This window comes from Corapipo altera, unplaced genomic scaffold, assembly GCF_003945725.1.
Source record: "Corapipo altera isolate COAL_440 unplaced genomic scaffold, ASM394572v1 61411, whole genome shotgun sequence".
Taxonomy (NCBI): Eukaryota; Metazoa; Chordata; class Aves; order Passeriformes; family Pipridae; genus Corapipo; species Corapipo altera.
This window is the reverse complement of record NW_020884875.1, coordinates 22,251,721-22,272,085: the sequence shown is the minus strand read 5'-3', so window position 1 is coordinate 22,272,085 and position 20,365 is coordinate 22,251,721. Positions and strand designations below refer to the sequence as shown.

The 20,365-nt window shown below is 37.4% G+C and overlaps 1 protein-coding gene across 4 annotated transcripts in view; it reads left to right on the top strand.

Annotated features, from left to right (window-relative positions):
* Positions 1 to 17,679, top strand: part of BNC2 (basonuclin 2) — a 332,087-nt gene extending 314,408 nt beyond the window's left edge. For 3 of the 4 annotated variants that reach the window (XM_027634395.1, XM_027634393.1, XM_027634394.1), the window contains exon 6: positions 16,839 to 17,679. In XM_027634395.1, the coding sequence (XP_027490196.1) occupies positions 16,839 to 17,499 (661 nt within the window). In that variant the 3' untranslated portion in view covers positions 17,500 to 17,679. Of the gene's footprint in view, positions 1 to 15,347; positions 15,356 to 16,838 lie in introns of all 4 variants that reach the window. The other variant, XM_027634396.1, reaches the window with a different exon arrangement.
* The last annotated feature ends 2,686 nt before the right edge of the window (positions 17,680 to 20,365 follow it).

The window sequence follows — 20,365 nt, the reverse complement described above, 5'->3', positions numbered from 1 at the left end:
TTGCTCAGGGGATGATCCTGAGCTGGGGACAAGAGGAGGGACTAGATATTTGCTGACCAAAGAGGGCACCAATGCAGAGGTGAAGGTACAACTTAGAGCAGTTGGCTTCATTTTGGTCTCTCACCTGGAAGAGCCAAGAATTTTGCGGTCACAACCACTGGTGAAACAGGAGGCAGGTGGACTTTTTGCTTTCAGTAAGTCTTGTCGAGAAACTACTGTAAGATTTTAAGGAGAAATACAGCCATCATTTCAGTCAGCCTTAGTGCATGCTAAATCCCCATTTCACCTCAGTACTGACACTATTAGAATCTGTGGTTTTTAAGCTAGGGTACAGCATTAGTAACAATGTGTTACCATGTTTTGCTTTCTCTCAGTGTATGGAAAATAAATTAACTTTCAGTATACCTGTTCAAAGGAACAAAGCAAGAACCTTTCGGCCAGTCACTAGTGGTGTTCCCCAGGGGTCTGTGTTGGGTCCAGTCCTGTTTAACATCTTTATTGATGATTTAGATGAGGGGATTGAGTCCATCATCAGCAAATTTGCTGATGACACCAAATTGGGAGGGAGTGTCGACCTGCCAGAAGGCAGGAGGGCTCTGCAGAGGGATCTGGATAGACTTGAGAGATGGGCTGATTCCAATGGGATGAAGTTCAATAAAGCCAAGTGCCCGGTCCTGCACTTTGGCCACAACAACCCCATGCAGCACTACAGGCTGGGCACTGAGTGGCTGGAAAGCAGCCAGGCAGAAAGGGACCTGGGGGTACTAATTGACAGGAAGCTCAACATGAGCCAACAGCGTGCCCAGGTGGCCAAGAAGCCCAATGGGTTCTTGTCCTGTATCAAAAATAGTGCGGCCTGCAGGACCAGGGAAGTGATCCTTCCCCTGTACTCTGTGTTGGTGAGGCCACACCTTGAGTATTGTGTTCGGTTCTGGGCCCCTCAGTTCAGAAAGGATATTGAGGTGCTGGAGCGGGTCTAGAGAAGAGCAACAAGGCTGGTGAAGGGACTGGAGCATAAGTCCTATGGGGAGAGGCTGAGGGAGCTGGGGTTGTTTAGCCTGGAGAAGAGGAGGCTCAGAGGTGACCTCATCACTGTCTATAACTACCTGAAGGGAAGTTCTAGCCAGGTGGGGATTGGTCTCTTCTCTCAGGCACTCAGCAATAGGACAAGGGGGCATGGGCTTAAGCTCCACCAGGGGAAATTTAAGTTGGATATCAGGAGAAAATTCTTTACAGAGAGGGTAATCAGGCATTGGAATGGGCTGCCCAGAGAGGTGGTGGATTCACCATCCCTGGCGATTTTTAAACGCAGATTGGACGTGGCACTGAGTGCCATGATCTAGTAAATGGACTGGATTTGGACCAAGGGTTGGACTCGATGATCTCGGAGGTCTTTTCCAACCCAATCGATTCTATGATTCTATGATTCTTTCATTTTGGCTGTCTGCTACTTAAGTGGGAGTATTAATTGTGCAGGTTTGTCTTTTGAATTTTCTGACAAAGTGAGCATGCATGCATATACGTTGTATTGCGTTCCACAAGATGAGAAAGGTAATTGAGCTCCATGAAGAAATTTAAAAACAAAATAATATCTGCTCAGGGTGATTTATAAATAAATATGAGGCAACTGTTGGTGCCAGGTGTGATCATGCCACTGATTGCAAGTTAAATCAGTCCAGATTTAAAAACATAAACTCCTTAATTTATATGGAGCAAGACATCTGTAGGTGGTTTATTAAAACCTGCTGATGTCTCCAGAACTAAATTTGTGCAAATATAGACCTCTGGGTAGCTGTGTTGAAAGACCAGAGACATACTTTTTGCCTGATTACCTGATTTCCAGCACTGTACAGGTGTACTTGAATAAATGAACATCAGTTACCTATGATTAGTTGCTGCATACATTATCAATGGAGGTGAAGAAGTGAGAAAGCTGCTACCTGCCTCCTGTTATCACCTCCTTGACACAACAGTACCCATTTTTTCATCATCCTACTATACTTGGAATCTTCTACAGATAACTATTTAGAGAATTATTTTCTATAAATGCACTCAATTCCAGCTCCAGGAAATAAGACACTTTGCACCAGTCCATGATAATTATTACTGTATTTCCCCAAATATAATTAACTGTCATATACAACTTGACTTTCCTCCAACAGCAACAGGGAAATCAATTTTTAAGACATTAGGTGTTCTATGAACCATTTTTCAAGAGACGAAAAATTATACTGATAATTTTTTAAAATATAAACACATTTACACCTGTACTACTGTTTTTGGATGTGATGAAGTTCATTAAGAGACTAGCTGCATATCCAATACATTTGAATGAACCATTAGGTTTTCTCTTGCAGAGTCACTAAGATTATGTGTCATTGCTAATGTTCCCATAACTCTTCCTTACCCAAGAGAATCTGCATCAAAACATTTTGTGCCACCTCTAACACAAATCTACCAATCTGACTTCTTCCATGAATAGTCATTCTGAGCAGAGACTGCTTGTCATATTGCATACTCACCAATATGAACAACAGAAGCAGAATTAAAAATTAAAATACATAGAACCAGTTTCATCATAAGATTCAAAAACATATTTAAAAGAAAATAAATAAATTGAAGCAAGTGGCTACTTATGTGAGTAAATATTGAAGAATCAACTCTGGTGTGAAGGAAGTTTTTTTTTCTGTCTACATATCGTCATTTGTTTTGGGTTTGAATTGGAGGTGGCTGTTGTTTTTTAAAACAACCTGCTGTCTTCATTCTCTTGTTCTGGTTTGGCACACAAACGGGTATTTCTTTGAAAGGGAGAGTACAGTTTCTTGTACAGTTCAAGAAGTCTCATTTTTATGTGAATTTACAAATAAGTCAGTGGCCTGAAAAGCTTATTTAAACAAACTGCTACACCAGGGTTAAGATAGGTGGGAAGCATAAGTAAAACATTGAAAATCCTAGCTAAAAGCAAAACATGCATTGAGCAATAGTTTTCCCTGATATCTGTTGTGACAAATAACGTAAATGTTTGATGTGTTTTGTCCAATTTTCCTGTGTAAGTTTTTGTATTCTATGTTTGGTGAAAAAGGTTCTTTGTGAAGATTGGACTGTGAACATGAATGCTTATCATAATATCCTGGTTGCCCCTAGGTTCCTAGGAAATAACTGGAAGAACCAAAACTCTTCTCCAGAGATTGGGAGAAAATTGAGTGTTTTCCACTTATCTGAGTAAATGTAAAGCTGTTCCCCACATACAGAGACATCCCATCTTCCCTAGAGTCTTTTGAAAGCAGGGTAAACAAAATATCTGTCCTCATTAGTTCCTACAAACAAAGGCTCTGGCTGTTCTTTTCAACTTAACAGTGGAAGCCTCTAAGATTTCTGCTGAATGTGAAGGAAGCTGCACTTTACAGATAGAAGATAACACCAGGGCACTACTTCCAAAAGTGAATAGAACAAGACACCTCAACATGAGGGTTGTAATCTTCTTAGGTGCAGGAGTCTGGGGAGAAATGAGAGGGAGACACATTTTTGGCAGGAATAGCTGAGTATTTGCTGCCCTTTGGATTTACAGCCCTCAATGACAAAAAGAGACACTCAGTAGGCAGGCAAATGCCACCATACATACATTCATGATACATTCGTCAGCTGTGCATGTCTGAAAAGAGAAACTTTCAACTGAAGAAGCAAACTTTACATCAGATTTTACAGCCTAACCAAAGATTACTGATAGCTGAGGCCATTTTCTTCTCCCCTTAATGATGATGATGATGCTTTTTCACTGGAACATAAACTTAGTGATTGTGCTGGGATGTATACAAATTAACATGAAGTTTACCTGAACGTATGAAAACTGATGAGGCAAGTCCTAGGAATGACCTAGAAAAAAATAACCCAAAAGGGGGAAAATTTATAGGTAGGTAACTTCAGATAGCTTCAACACTTTTTTTGGATGACACTATGATAGTCCTACCAGTATATCTAGACAGAAGCAGACATTTCAAAATACTTTTTGAAATAGAATTATGTAGCAGGTGATGAGTATAGTAAAACAAAGCTCATTTGGATTTCTGTTCCATTGCTTTTTGACAAGATAGACTTTTGGTAGTGAGACAGGGGAGATGGGAGTATTTTCCAATGTAATATGTCTTAGTAAAATATGTTACTCAAAAATAGTTGATAATTTATAGGTTCTGGGGAAAAGAAACACCAAAGCCCAACCTCTCTAAATCTGACACATCTTTTTATGGTTATAGAGGCTGCTAGGCGTTAGCAAATAGGACAGGGAGCAATAGCAAACTTGAGAAGTAGAGCCTGTAGTTGCAGGAATATACTGTTCAGTTAGGAACAATTAAGGGTAAGGATAACCATACTGTTAACTATTTACCTCAGGGTGATCCTGAAGGAAGACATACTGAGTTATGAAAGAGAGTTAAGTGCTCCACAGTGTCAAGGAAGAGGTCACTGCAAGGAATAGGCACTGCAAGTGCACTGCAAGACACTGTGCGTGGCTTTTTACTACTCTTTAATCCTGATCTGCAGTACTCATAGTTTGTTTTCCTTTGTATCTTCAGGAAAGCAGTGCCACACATCATGTACCAGTATTCATGGTGTTATGCTGTAGGTACTACAGTAGGAACCATTCATTCACATCCAGCACTTACACATAAAACATTCCCTAATGATATCTCAAGAGTGGTCTGTTGGGACTTGAGGTAACACAGGAATATCTCAGGTGAGATACCACTTACGGCTCATCAAAAGTTGACCTTTTAATGGCAAACACTGGATATTTTCTGACAGGAGTTTTAAGCCCTCTAATTGTAAAGAAAATCTTTCTTTACAATTCCTACTTTCCAGCAACGTCTTTTAAGTAAACAGTTTGCCTTCTGCTAAGGAAACTTTTTTTATTATTATTTTTTTAATCAAGAGCTTATTTCACATTTAAGCTTGCCCTAAAAAGCATTGCTTTAAAAGATCTGTCTAAGAAATAATTTAACATTTTTACCATAAGGCACTTTCAAGCTTTATATAAATGGACCTGGAGGAGAAATGAAGAAGTTTTAGGTTTGCCAGCAACGTACACTCTCATAAAAGAGAAAGAAGTGCAGGACTTTGTTAGCATTGTGCATAAATATAAAGTGGTTCATTTTGTATGGGGAAAGAGCAGGGAGAGAGAAAGAAAGAATAGGATTGTAATAAGAAAACTTCTTTTCCTGTCACTGTTTTTGCCTTTTTTTTTTTTTTGAATAAAAAGAGGGAAAAATGCCCTAAGCTGTATGCCTGTGTCAAACATATGAATATGAAACATAAGATGTAAACTATAAGTTTTAAAAGTTGTTATTTCCAATGTTGCTGATTTTGATTCTAGTGCTTTCCAAACTTTATTGGTTATTTTGTTAACTAGGGAAAAGTTCAATATATTTTTTTTCCTTTCTATCCCTCTTCTTCTCTCTCCCTTTCTCTCTCCTTTTCTTTGTTATGCCAGAATAAAAAAGCATTTACAGTTTAGCCACTTACAAATGAAAATACAAACGTGACATAGTTAATTTTGCTGCCTATAAATCTTACATTGTACTTTTCGGTTTTACACACAAAATGTGGAAATAAAAATAGCCTAAACACCTATTTATGTGTGTGTGTCTGTGGACACGTATACTGAAAGACATACATATAGCTGTGTTGTTAGATAAGGATCTAAAAATGCAATGGATAGAAACAGAATTTGGATTCCCTCTCAGAAAAGGTAAATGAGTCCTTGTTTCAAGAAGAAGATGCACACAGATGATATATTATGCAAGACTGAGAACCAAGGTTTCATGAGGAAAGGCCCTGGCAGGAAGGATAACAGATCCTGTACTGGATGTCTCTGAGGTCTGATAGCCAGATAGGGGAGCAACACTAATTCTGCAGCCTTTTTAGTCTATTCTGTCACAGAAGGGGCACTGCTGGGTCAGTCAGCTCACTAGTAATTGTGTTTTACAGACTTCTAAAGCAATTGGCTCAGTCAGTCCCAATTCAATAAAAGTGTAGAGCGAGAGTGAGAGCACTTTTGTTCTATTTTTTACTTGAAATTATTTCATTCAGCAGTCTGTCTTTTTTATTACCAGGATTTGACATTAGCACTCCAAGCTATATTAGGATCCATTTCAGCAGTTCAGTAATGGTATTAAAAAAACACTTAACTTCAACGGTGAATGGTTGTATGACAGTACCATAAAAATCCACATTAAAAAAAAACTTATGTATTTGTCCCTGCAAATTATTTTTCACTCATTTAACCACTTCAAAACTACACTTTCTTGACTGGTGTTTGCAAGAGCTTTAGCAGAGGGAAGGTTTGTAAAGGAGCTGCAACAATGGCACAAAGAGAAAATCGAAGACATTTAAAGAAGAAGAAAAATGTGATGGAACATGCAAGCACATACATGCATAAGAAAGATCTCTCATTTTGGGTGGGTGCCTCTCATTCATCAACTGAAGTAAGATTTTTACTCACATCACTCGAGGTAAAATCTTTGGCATCCTCCACATTTCTGGGATTTAATTTTGAACACAGCACTCTCCAAGCTTGGGACAGCAGCCTAACTACCTTGGCACTGCAGCATATTCATAAATGACTGCATTAGGTTCTAAATTTTGATTAAACATTCTGTAATTAATCAATGGTAGACATGAAACAGTTGGCAAGGTCCAGAGCTGCAAAATGTTTAAGACATAAAACATTACAAAGTAATTAGAATGTACTCCTTCAAGAGAAGGATTGCCTTCAATAACGAGGTAAATGATAGCATCATGTTTATTGTGGACGTAGGCAGCCAGTGCAATATGATAAACTGCAGGAGATACACATATCAGTAATCATCCACATTATTAGTGTCATTAATCATAATTCTAAAAATATGACAGCAGCAGCCAACTTTTTGACCAATTTTGCCTCTGCCTGTTGGCCGTTATAACTTCACTAATAGACTGCAGAGCTCCTCTGCGTGGCAGTTTGCATTGAGAATGGAAGGTTAATTATATTTCAGCTGCTGATTCCTTCTCTCCTCGGAAAAGACTGAGCACTTTGACAATCCCAGGAGCTCGCTGCTGTTAAACCAGTAAAAGTACCTTTATTGAGATTTTCTTCATTGGTCAGGAATGAGTAGATGTTTCAAATGAGATATAAGTGCCAGGCTGGGATGGCCGCTAATGTTTCTTCCAAAATAATCCTTGGACAGCAAGCTGAACTTAGATATCTTTGCACAGTCTCTTGTGAATGAGTAAAAAGTTGAGAATTTAATAACTGCTGACAATAGTATATATGGAAGAATCTCGGAGGATTGAAATTACTAAGGAGTCGGGACATCAATGAAAGGAGGTTATAGGATAATCAGCTATCAGTTGACCTGATAGGGATACTTATTTAGTAGTGTAAAATTACTAATAGAGGAACGCTGTTGAAGTGCCACATCATATTTGATTTTATAGTTCCTCTGGTATTGTATAAATAAATCAGCATTTCTAGACGAACTAACATTGGGAATGAGAATTACTATTGCATTGTGACCAAATTAAATGGTTTACAGATTTGCTCTGGAACCTGAAAATGTACAAAACTATCCCTAGAACTGAGGTTTTATCGTGAATTTGAACTTCAGGTGCAATCAGTAAAGAATGTATGAACCTACTATACAAATCATGAGATAATGTGTTGCTGTGCATCAATATCTGAGAGAAAAGAATTGGTTTGAAAGCACAGTTGGTGAAAGCCAGCAGTTCTGACTGAGTTTTCTCTTTATTTCTGCATTTACTAAAACTTGAAGCTCAGTAAAATTCATGAATGGGTTGCTGAACTGAAAGAACTGTGTGTGTAAAAACGTGCAAAATTATCAAATTTTTTGCATGGCTGTTGGAATTGTAAAATAAAGGATGAAAGCTTCTGATTACAAAACTTGAAATATGTAATATTTAGTTGATTTAGGTTGGAAAAGAAATGTTAATGCATGCAGTTTGGCAACAGATTCTACCTGGATGTTGGCTCAGTATTCTTAAGGGAAAATACACCTTGTGTGAAGGACCAGCAAAATACTTCAGCAGAGTGGAGATGATGACCTAGCACATGACTGCAGTGCATGACCCTGTGTATATCATCTGCACAGCTAAACTTTTCTGTAGAGCTTTTGTGGACTGTAGAAACAGCTTTGGACTGATCATCAGTGGTGCTGAGCACCTGCTATTTCCATCAGAGGACTTCATCGTATGTATGATGACCTTCTCATGCGTGTAACATTGCTACACCAAGTTCACTTAGGAAATATTCTGTCAGACAAATCTTTTTGTTCTAAACTTTCTCAACCAGTCCGGATATTAGACAAAGAGTTCTGGCTATTCTGTAATGAGTCTGTTTTGCTTCCAGGCACCTAGTGAAGTGAGAGGTTGAAGTGTTGCAACACAATTTTGATCATTTCTGAGTGAACTTTGGCAACTATGCCAGTGGTTATGCTTTTTGTTTGTAATATCTTTTGATTGTTAATGGACAACAATAGTAATATATTAAGAATATAACATGACCTTGCCTTGGTGCTTTTGAGCACACACAGCTTTTGTGGAAGTATAATTCTGTTCAAACAATAAGGACTGTCTCACTCAACACCTCAACAGGTATGTACTGAATTCTTGGGCCTTTCAAGAATCCCAAACCTGACAGATTTTATGTTTAAAATTATTTGGTAGCAAACATTGCCATCAGATATCAGTTTCACATTTAACCTGAGTATTTGCTCACACAGTCAGCTATCCTGCCTTCCCAAATGCTATCTCTGCATTAACATTTTTTATGCATTCCACAGTGATGACAAATTGTTTTCTGACTCTTAACTGTGGATTAAGTATGCAAAAGACGTTTACCACTGCCAGCAAACCAATAATTCTCACTAACATCTTCAGAGTTACAACATTTATAAAGTTGCAAAGTGGAGTAAACAAACCATCTGTTTGGCTTTGCCATATATGTCATGCTCTCTTATTAGCATATTACGATTCATTTAGTAAACAAATTTGGTGATTTTGTTCATGTCAAAGTTAGAGGGAGCTTGAAGATGATTAACATTCCTGGGACAGGCACATTAATACATTGCTTCCTCTGCAAAGTTAAATGGCTTCTCAGGAGAATCACCCCTTGTTGACAAGATGAGACTGTCAATTTTGTTTGCCTGCCACATTAGGGGCCGTAAGGGGATGGGAAGCTCTGAGAAAGAGGAGCAGTGTAGGCAGCATAATTCACTGTGAATTGAAAAAAGAAGTCTAATTCTGATAAATGGTCGACCCCAATACATCCTACCTGTTATTACAACAGACGTGCCGTATCTGTGCAGTAAATTAGTTAAACCCCTAAAGAGTTTGATGGGAGCTTATCTTCAAGTGAATAATTTGAGTGTAGAGGGAGCTGTCTTCGTGACCAGTGTGAGTGATTTGCTTCATATTGGAAGGGATTGAAATGACTGGGCTCCACATTAATTTGCAAGAACTTGCTTGTCCTTTATTTCCTGTATTTAATAAGTAGTGAGTTTTTTTACTGTTTTAATAGGTACTGAGCTGTATTTTACTTTTCAGATTTTCTTTCTATGAAATGTTAATATTTTCAGATTCTATGCAATTTAAAGCCTCAATAACTGATTCTATTATCCTGTTTGTGTAGAAATGTTTCGTTTTCATTGGGTAGTATAGTATTTTTGCCTTGACTCATTCTACAGTCTAACTCTTATACCTACTTTCCCCCTTACATTTAGAGCCAAATTAAACATGATCAAATACATGGAAGCACTAATGTACAGTCCAATACCTTAGACCTGTTCAGATAAATGTGATTTTATAATTTAGGTCAGATCAGGATTTCAAACCATTATTATCTTTGCTTAGATCTATGGATTTTTTTCTTTTAGACGGAGTCTTACTTTCTGGTTCTTTGATTTTAGCTGCCTGAAACTCAGCATTTCCAGTCTGCAGAGATTCTACATTTCCAGTCTAGAGATTCTGAGAAAGCATAAAATTCTGTGTTTAATTTCTGTTATGTTTCCATATTCTGAGCCCTTCTATGCATTTCAGGCTTAAATAAGCAGGAAAGGGACATGAAATTGAGGTAAGACCACTTTGCCATATTATCAAATAGTGTTAACAATTAAAATCATGTGAAATTTTAAAACAAAACCATAAAGCTTAATTGACAGCCTTTGAGGTAAAGAGGAAGAAAGAGAACTTTCCTTTAACATTTCATTTCAGGTAAAAACGTAGGCTGAGTACTGAGCTGAAAATATGTGTGGAAAAAGTCTCGTAAGAGGAATAATGAAAGTTTCATTGTTTATATTTTAAACCAGATTGATAGAGCATAGTTTTAAACTAAGTATAGCAGGAGGATAGCCTTTGTGGAGCCTGTACAACCAGAGCAGTTACTTCCATATCCAGCTTTAACAGAAGGTTTGCTGATCTATGTGTAAACCACTAGACAAATGTGTGCTGGCTTTGATTTTCTAACAGAACCCTTTTCAAACTGCTGGTGATTGTAACCCAATAGTATCTTCTATCTTCTTTAAAAAAATATACTATTACTTGGAAAAAACATAATTTAAAAGAAAATAATTTTATGTTTACTTTTAATGCATTAAGTCTCCAAATATAATTTTATTGTGTTACATAATGTTGGAATCACTTATCGATCTTAAAGCAAATCTGAACAAAGACTGATGGCCCCCTGCTGTGGTGTCCTGTTTATGATTTCTCTGCAGTGTTAGTTAGAATGGTAGGGCTGGGTGGTATTACTTTAGCAAATCATGTGTTTGCCAGAAAAGGCATTTTCTGAACATTTGAAGTGTCAGAAATTGGGATAGTGGCTTTCTTGGAAACATAGGAAGAAAGGTTGTGGTGGGATACAAATGGAAATTTTGAAACAGATCATTTTAGAATTTTAATGAACAATGCAGTGTGCTTTGATGTTTGACTAAGATTTTATTCAGAGAACTTTGTCATTTACAGTCAGCCAAGGAGAAGCAAGGGGCCAATAGTTAAGACAATTGAGTGGGACATCAGTTGGCTTGGCCCATCTGTCTAACAGCATCAAGAATTGGAAAGTGGGTTTCCTTGGTCCCTAACTGACTGCCTTAACAATTATGATTCTGTTTCATTGTCAGTCTCTTTATCTTTCTCATCCCCTAATATTTAAGAATAATCATACTTTTCTCTTGCTAAAATAATTAAGAAAATGATTCTTGTATTTCTTTTTCAACAACCTGTCCTGTCCTGAACTGTGAACAATATATTGAACCCAATTTTTCATGTAGTTGGTTTTGTGCCCTCTGTCATATTTGACTTTAAATAAACAGTGCTCTTTATAATCCAAATTCTCTAACTCTGTTGTGTGCATCAGAGATGAGTTTTGTCCCAGTGCAGATAGGACTGCAGCCATGGTGCATCCAAAGCTGGACTTAAGTCATGCATAGAATTTATATCAATTTCTATGCCAGGACAAATTCTACTCTGATAAATTCCTTTTCACTCATTTCAAAAAGAAATAAAAAACCTGACTAGATAAGAATAAACTAAACTAAAGAGGCAATTACATTTTTTCTTTCCAACGAATGGAAAGATTAACAAAATCAGATTCATTGACAGGCAGAAAGAAACTGCTGAAGAGAACCCAGTCCAGATTTATGATCTGTGTAAATAGAATGTACGTTTAATTGACCATATTTCCTAGGCTTATAATCGCCTTCCTTCTGTTGATGAGTAGTGCATCTCTCACTGAGAATCTTGCTAATAGTAGATAGGGTGGAACCCGCAATGAATTCTAATTATGGTAGAATACTTCCATAAACTTCACAAGGGAAGGAAAATACTACCATGATTGGGATCATGCCCACAGTCAAAGAGCTGCTGTAACTGCTGCAGCATCCTGCATTGCACTGCTACCAAAACTTGTATCTGACAGAGCAGTGGTGAACTGGAAGGTGGGATATCATTGACACTTCACCACAAACACAGATTTCACATGTATCATCATTATCATCATCATGCTTACAGCAACAGTGATCCATTCTTAAGGCCGAATTCGCTCTAGTGAGGACTTTGCATACACTTTTACCCACTATATGTCTAGTTCATGAATAGTAACTTGAAAGAAGAAAGACAATTATGTGAAAAAGTCAGGGATTCTGGGTCCTAAAATAAACAGAATTTGCTAAAACATCCTTTCCACAATAAGCTATATTTGAAAACTTCTTGGAAAAATAGTTATTTTTAAGGATACATGGCATCTAGTACAGTGCTAAACAGATGTTTGGACATTCTATGGAACACCTAATGTTCTCAGAAGTCACCCTCTTCACCATCCCTTGTTGCATAGGATGGCGTAGGTATGGTAACTGGGATATGCCGACTGAGATATGCCTTTAGCTTAACTCGTTTGATCTCATATTCCTGTCTGGAAGACTTCAATCACCAGTTGTCTTTAAGCAACATTTCCACTGCCAGGATCAAATGCTATTTTGTTTGTTGATATACAAATAAGCAGTCTAAGATGTCCAGAGTCATTCAAAGGATTTAATTAGGTCAAATATTTCATTTTGTCACACACATATATATACCTCCACCAATCATTTATGTTCTTTAAGTTCTTTTCCCTGCAGATACAGCAACAAGTGAAGTGCAAAGGACACCAGATATGTCCTTAAATTGCCTAGCTCAGACATGCGGAATAATGAAGCCATGGCACATTGAAGCTCAATTGGTTTTGGCATATTTTGTTTCAGTATTTTCTGCCTATTTGATGGCAATTTTCATGCTCTGGCATAAATTACTCTGCCTAAACTGTGCCTCAGCTTACTCAGGGCCCATTGTTTACACATGCCTGGGAGCAGTATCTGGAGGAGGAAGGGGTAAGCAGCATTGTAAATCACATCAGAGAACAGAACAGCTGAAGCAAAAAAACTGCAGGTGCTGTGGGGAGGAGCAGATGAACAAGATGATAGAGTGGTTAGCAGTGGCTGGGGGCTGATAGGGGACTTCTAGGCTTTGGGAGTGACAAAGCGGGGGACAAAGAGTTAGATTAGGATGGAGTATCTCACTTTGGTATGGAGAAAGGGGTCTGGGACTTCAGTTTTGTTATAAGATTTCAAAACTGCACTATCCAAATACATGAATTTTTTTTACAATTTGTTCCTCCCATCCCTACCAGAATGTTTTCACATATGATATTTAGGAACATTATTAAACACAAGTGAAATAGATTAAGAAATGAAAGTAAAAGAATCAATTCTTTTGAACTGTGGTTGCATAATGGAAATCGACTGCTATGAATGAACCTATGTTCAGAAGTTATGAAGAGCAGAGCTAATGCACTGCCATGAGTTCATCTTTATTATTACATTACACCTGAATCAATTGATAAAGTACCTTCTTTTTAAGGCTGGGAATGGCACTTAATTGAATAAAAGTCAATGTAATTATATTAGGAGAATCCAACAGTAGTGCTGACAGCGGAAAAGGGACACTACTGAGCAGAGTGCCAGAACTGGTCCACACATTTCTGCACATCGTTTGCCTGACAGATATTATGGGCTGGTACATACTTTAACTAGATTACTGATTGTTACTGCTGTAAGTGAGAATTGAATAAGGGAGGCCTCTCTTCTTATCAGAGCATCAGCAGGGATTGCATCCTTACACTGGTCTTCCTTAGAATGGCCTCTGTCTGTCTGGGGCTCAGTGGCCCCTCTTTAATGTGGCAATTTGTTCTTATCTCTCTGTTCAGTGAATGCTGAAGTTATTTTCACTGCATGCCTGACTGCTGTTTTTCTCAGCAGCAAACCAAGCAAATAGTAAGCATGAATGCATGTCAGCACAGTTACAGGTAGCCTGACTAGCTTCTATGCTGCAACAAATTCCCATACCACAGGAGTGCGGAGAGGAGAGAGGGGGAGAAATCATTAGTAAACACATGAGTATGTTATGAATAGTTCACAGTTATCCTTAAGATGATAAGCACAAATGTGCTTTTATGGCCATTTAATAACACTGGTCAGTGTGGACAGGCCTTCACAGTAAACATTTCCTGTACTGCAGTTAGCAACTTCATGTGGAGCTACACACCATCTGACACTAGGAAGGCACGGGACCATCAGGACTACTGTTTATCATTCATGTATGTGCACACTGCATGCATCTGTTAAGAAGTCATTTGTGGATGATAATGGGGATGCTCTGAATATACTTTGATTAATTTGCTTTATGTTTTCCATCTAGTGTGATTGAGTCAGTATCCATCAGGACAACAGTATAAGTGATACTACAGCTGACAACAAATAGTTTCACAGTCAAGACTTTTTTTAAAGTCTGTTTTATTGGTTTCAGATTATTTTTTTTAACCAGATTTGTCTGGATTGGAATGTGAATTTGTTCTCTCTCTCTCTCTCTCTCCTCCCCCTCCCCCTTTCTTTCTCTTTTCTCCTCTCTTCTCTCTCTCTCTCTCTTTTGTGATCTCAATTTAGCAAAAGATTAGAAAGCTGATCTTATCACAAGGTAAGCTCAGCCTTCCTAAGTGCAGTGTGGGGATATGCATAATTACACTTCTACACCTCAAAAAAGCAATAGTGCTATACTTGCTTGTGTGAAAAGAATATTTCCCATGTGGGAGAAAAGCAAGAAATACTCTCCACTTTTTTCCACCCTTACCCATACCTCTCAACTCTCTCTCATTAGGAGAGAAATTTTCCATTCTAGACCACCCTCTTACTGGAATAATTGCATCCCAAGCAGACACAATTCAATTAACTAAATGTCAGTGTTAAGTCAGATAACAGTTACCTGCATTTGCAGGTGAGTGGGACAGATCACTTCTATTGCTGTTTTCTTTATTTATTCCCATAAGTTATGTGCAACAGATAGATGAATCACAAACTAAGTAATAGAAAATTACAGAAATTAACTCCACATCAATTTAATCTTCCTACATTTGCATTTTCTTTATTTGTCTGCATTGTATTGCTGTACCATGTTTGGGACTTAACTACCTGGTTGAGAGGTATGTTTCAAAGGGTTTCTTAAAATAAAAGCTTCCAATAAGGAAATATTGCTAGTAGCTATTGTTTCTCTTCTCCTTTTTTTTGTTACTATAGGATCTGAATGTCTGTAAAATATTTGATCATTGTTATGTCTTCCCATGCCAATTTTATACCTAGTGCTTTTTTGAAAATTAAACTATTCCTATGTTAAAATTCTCTCTTTCTCTCTCTCTCCTCGCCCTGTCCCCATCCCACCCCCACCCCCCCTTTCTTTTCCCTCCTACATTTGGTCTCTCATCTGCAATTTATAATGGGCAGACAAACTGGTGAGTCTGCATGTTGTAAATTGCGGGTTTGGGTCCTCAGCTTGCACAGAATGTTATGCAGTAGAACTTCGCTAATTCTTTTTTTTGCTGGTCTGAAAATTCAGTCACCCTCCAAAGAATAAAAAACTGTCACGAAAAATTGTCATTTCCTCAGCAATGCTGCACATTCCAAAAACTGAACCCTAAAGTTTTCTAATACTGAAAACTTTACACACATTTCTTATTCTTAAGCGCTTCAACAAAACAAGCATGTTCTGTGGTCAGAGGTCTTTGAAGTCTGTCTTTTTTGTTGGTTGCACTGTTAATTCAGTAAATGCTGTTTTTCACTACTGTAAATCAGTGATGTTCTACTGCAATGAATGAATAAAGCCAATGTCAAAAGTGGAGAGTAGAATGCAGTATTTAAAATAATGGGCTATTTTACAGGGTACTAACCCAAAATCTTACAATGCTTCCAAATGTAGAGCTTTATTTCTTGAGAACAAAGGCCTAGCTCCTGTAAAATGTTTGAGAATATTTTAATTTGCATCTTTTGGGATCTGATCCAAAGACCACTTCCATCAGTAACAGTTTTCCAGTGTTTTTTGAGCATCTGCAGTGACTTCAGCAAATACCTAAACCAAAGCTCATGCTTAATTTTTTGATTGATTTGGGACAAAATTCTCACTGCCATTAGTAGTTTGGGTTTTTTTACTGAACATTACACTGCTTGTGTCAGTCAACACTGCATCAGACACAGTACAGGGAAGAGTGTCGGTGCCTACCCAGAAGGATGAAACCACTGGCTTTGGTTAAGATTTTCAGAAACTTACATGTAGATTTCAGAGACTTGATCTCTTAAACCCTTCAAGTGTTCTCCATCTTGGATTGGTGCAATTCTGAATCCCTTTATAGCATAATCAAATTAGCAGAATCAGGACCTCTGACTATGTATCAGTCAGTTACCTTTTATTTTATTATTTTCCTGTATTTCACTTCCAGAGTTATTTGAGTTGATATATATATAAAGATATATTTATATGTATATATAAATATATAAAGATACAGATCCAGATTTAGACACAGATAGAAACACGCACAGCTATTCTGTATATTAATATTTTTTTCTCTTGAAGCAAGGCTTTTAGGAAGGTCAGAAGGGATTCAGGAACCAAGAAGTGCATTTTGCATTTTCTACCAGTGCAGTTTATTATTTTGTAAATATCAAATAAAAGGGCTGTAGCTGCTGCTGGGGACTAATGTTGAGGAGCAGCAGCTGAAAAGAAAAACAATATGGGGAGGGTAAATTGCTTGTTTTGTTTAGGTTTTATGTTGCAATTTGTTCACTTATAACAAGGCTGAAATCTGCAAGAAACATGACTAGGGGATATTTTCATGATAAATTATTGCTAAATCAGAATTTGTATTTGATGTTTAATGACTGTATGTTTAATCAAAAATACTGTACATTTTTCCTTCTCTCCCTTCCCTCTTTCTTTCCCAGACACAGTGCTAACATAAACCTGCACCGTAAACTGTTGACCAAAGAACTGGATGACATGGGCTTGGACACTTCACAGCCTTCTCTTAGTAAGGACCTCCGCGACGAATTTTTGGTGAAGATATATGGCGCTCAGCATCAGATGGGGCTTGACATAAGGGAAGACACCTCCTCACCTGCTGGTACTGAGGATTCCCATATGAATGGGTATGGCAGGGGCATGGCGGAAGACTATATGGTCCTAGACCTTAGCACCACCTCCAGCATCCAGTCCAGCAGCAGTATCCATTCCTCAAGAGAATCTGATGCAGGAAGTGATGAGGGTATTCTCCTGGACGACATCGATGGAGCAAGTGACAGCGGGGAATCTGCCCACAAAGCAGATGCCCCTGCCTTAGCTGTAGGTATGGGCACCGATGTCCCAGGATCCCTCATGTTCAACAGTGTTTCGGTGAGCAACGGTGGGATAATGTGTAACATTTGCCACAAAATGTACAGCAACAAGGGAACCCTCAGAGTGCACTATAAAACAGTGCACTTGCGAGAAATGCACAAATGTAAAGTCCCTGGGTGCAACATGATGTTCTCCTCTGTTCGTAGCCGAAACCGGCACAGTCAGAACCCTAATCTGCATAAAAACATTCCCTTCACATCAGTAGATTAGTTCAAGGATGGACACAGCATAATGCCAGCTCTCAGAGAGGGCCCACTATATCTGAACTGCCATATACAGTCTCCCTTTATATGTATGTGTGTGTGTGTATATATATATATACATATATATATATACATAAGTATATATATAATCTTTTTCTTTTCTTTTTTAACAAAAGAAACACCAGGTGCTTTTCCCCCTTTGTTGGTTGTTGGGGTTTGTTTTCCCTTTTTTTTTTTTTTTAATAGAAACAAAAAGGTGGGACCTTTAATTTGGGAGAAGAGGTCCTTCACGGAGAAAAAAAGCGAACAAAAACAAAAAACCCAAAGCCACAGAAAACTTGCAGTTGTCCCTAGTTCTGTTAGAATGTTCTTTGGTCATCTCTACAGAGACAGTTTGTCCTACCCGTGACTTTTGCCTGAAAAGAAAAAAAAAACCAACAAAAAACACTAACTCCCCCAAAACAAAAACACACAAAAAAATTGCAAACAAACAAAAAGAGAAAGAAAAAACAATCTACTTAGTTGTATTTGTGTCTTCTAAGCATTGGGGATAACGTTCTACTAAGCATGGCTGTTACACTTGTATATATATATTGAGCCTTGACAGGCCTATGATGTAAAACAATTGTATTGATGGTGGTTTAACTCTATTTTTTTTTGCTTAATTTTTACAGTTACATTCAGCTGTTAGATAAGCAGGAAAAATAGTTTGCTGGCTAGTTCTACTCATTTATGTTAGCTTTAATGCACATTTTTAAAAGAACCACAGTCTTGTTTTAACTACCTGCTAGATATAAGTACTACAGAGGTGCTGGCATGCTTTACAGTACCTGATTTGATACAGATTTTTTTGTCTTGTACTATTACATAATTCCAGTCATGCACTTTTTCGTACACTACAAGGGGATGTGTAATAATATCCATGCTTTTTTTTTAAACTATTGCCATATTTTCAGTAAGTGTCTTTAAAAAAATACACTTAGATAAAAGCGATCCGGTCAGTATGAGGGCATGAATGCCAAACAAAGAGTATTAGTGTTTAGTGTTAATACAAAAGTGCCAACTTTGCACACATTTTGAAAAAAGAAAATGTAGTTATTCGCCATTACCACAGTTGTAGTTTTTGGACTACACGAAAAAAGTACTGGGGAGGGAGAAGGGGTACAGTGAAATACAGAATTCTTGGTGCTTTTTTCAAGTGCCAATTGTTACTAGAAACAATAGTGCATCCTTATTCCTTATATACTACATTGCATAAAAGAAAAAAAAACAAACAGAATTGTGTCATGTGAACCAGTAGAAACTTTTTTTTTTTCAAACATGCATAGTATTTGGGGATATAAATGCTGATACTACTTGTCACAGAACAAAGATGAATATAATTTTGTGTGCTTCTTATTATAGCCTGGATTTTTGTGGTGTTTAAAAAAAAAAACCAAAAGGAACAGGGAAATAATGTTAACTATGTTGTTCTGTAAAGTTGTCTTTTTTGCAATGGAAAGTGCTGTAGTATGATTAAGGCATGTTTTATAGAAGCAATCAAAAGAAATTAATGGCAGAAGCACTTAGTAGCTCTGAAAACATAAGCTGGACTTTTTATTGGGTTACTTTCCCTTTGGATAAAATTAGAGGCCAGAAAAAAAGGATGTCTAGTTGTGTACATGTTTTGTGTTTCACTCGCATGATTTGTCAGAAAAAAACCAAAAGTCCAAGAAAGATTGTGAGCAAGACAGCAAGCATGAATAGGAGACAGAGAAGGAGCAAGCAGTTGAGAAAGGCAGAGAAAAAGAGAGGGCGCCCTCTGAATCTTTTTTGTTTCCGGTGTTCACACGTGTTGCTTGAGCTAGAAAACCACACTGGCAGCCTGAGTTACCACAACATTCTGAATGAGTGACGGTATTTGCATAAGTTCAGTCTACAGCCAAAGCCATTAGGATGTGTGTTGTAGACTCTTTTCTTTACAAAACCAATAACAATAACAAAAGCAAAATGAAAAATAAACAAACAAAAACCCAAGGGATATTTCAGCATACAATAAAATATTCCTTCAGTGAGAATGTGTTCCTTTTCTGTATTTACTGAGAACGTTATTCTTCTTAGCCAAGAGTCAGAAATGTTGCATTGTTTCACCTTGTTGCTGTTTTGTTTTGCTGTGCATTTTGATTATTCTTATTTTTTATGTCCACTTGAGTACTTAACTCCTGTTATGTTTTCTAGAGGAAACTCTTAATATGGATTTCCTTTTTTTTGGTACTTCTTATTCATTTCAGTATTTTTGTTTCCAAAAGTAGGGATCAATATCTAATAAATCAGTATTTCCAGTTGTAGAAAATAAAAGAAAAAGTTGTTCTAAATGAATTCTCACTATGTTCCTATGGGTTACAAGCCTCTGATAATTTTTGATTCTGTACACTGATGAAGCCCTGAAAACATTTGTGGATCCTACAGAAATTATAAAGAAAATTTACCTTCTGGTTTAACAAAAAGAAACTTTATAGCAAAACACCTAGCTGTTTCACTGACACTTTTCTTTCATCCTTTTTTTATTTTCTTCAACATTTTAACTACTTTACCTTGTTAAATTGAGTGGAGAGATCTGCTTTGCTTTGTTCTATGTTGTGCAAGCTCAGTGTGTTTGTGAGAAAGGGAAATTAGAACAGTAAGGATGCATTCTTCCAAGACCTTTGTACTGTTGTCTGTACTGCACTCTCATGTCTCCTCCCAGGCTGTTAGGTACAAGTAATATGGAAAGTCTGAAAAACAAAATAACAAAAAATGAATTATATATACAGAAAAAAAAACCCAACCCACTGTTTTGTAGTATGTACGGTATAAATAAATAGCATTTTTAATGAAAAACACATCTGAGGTAT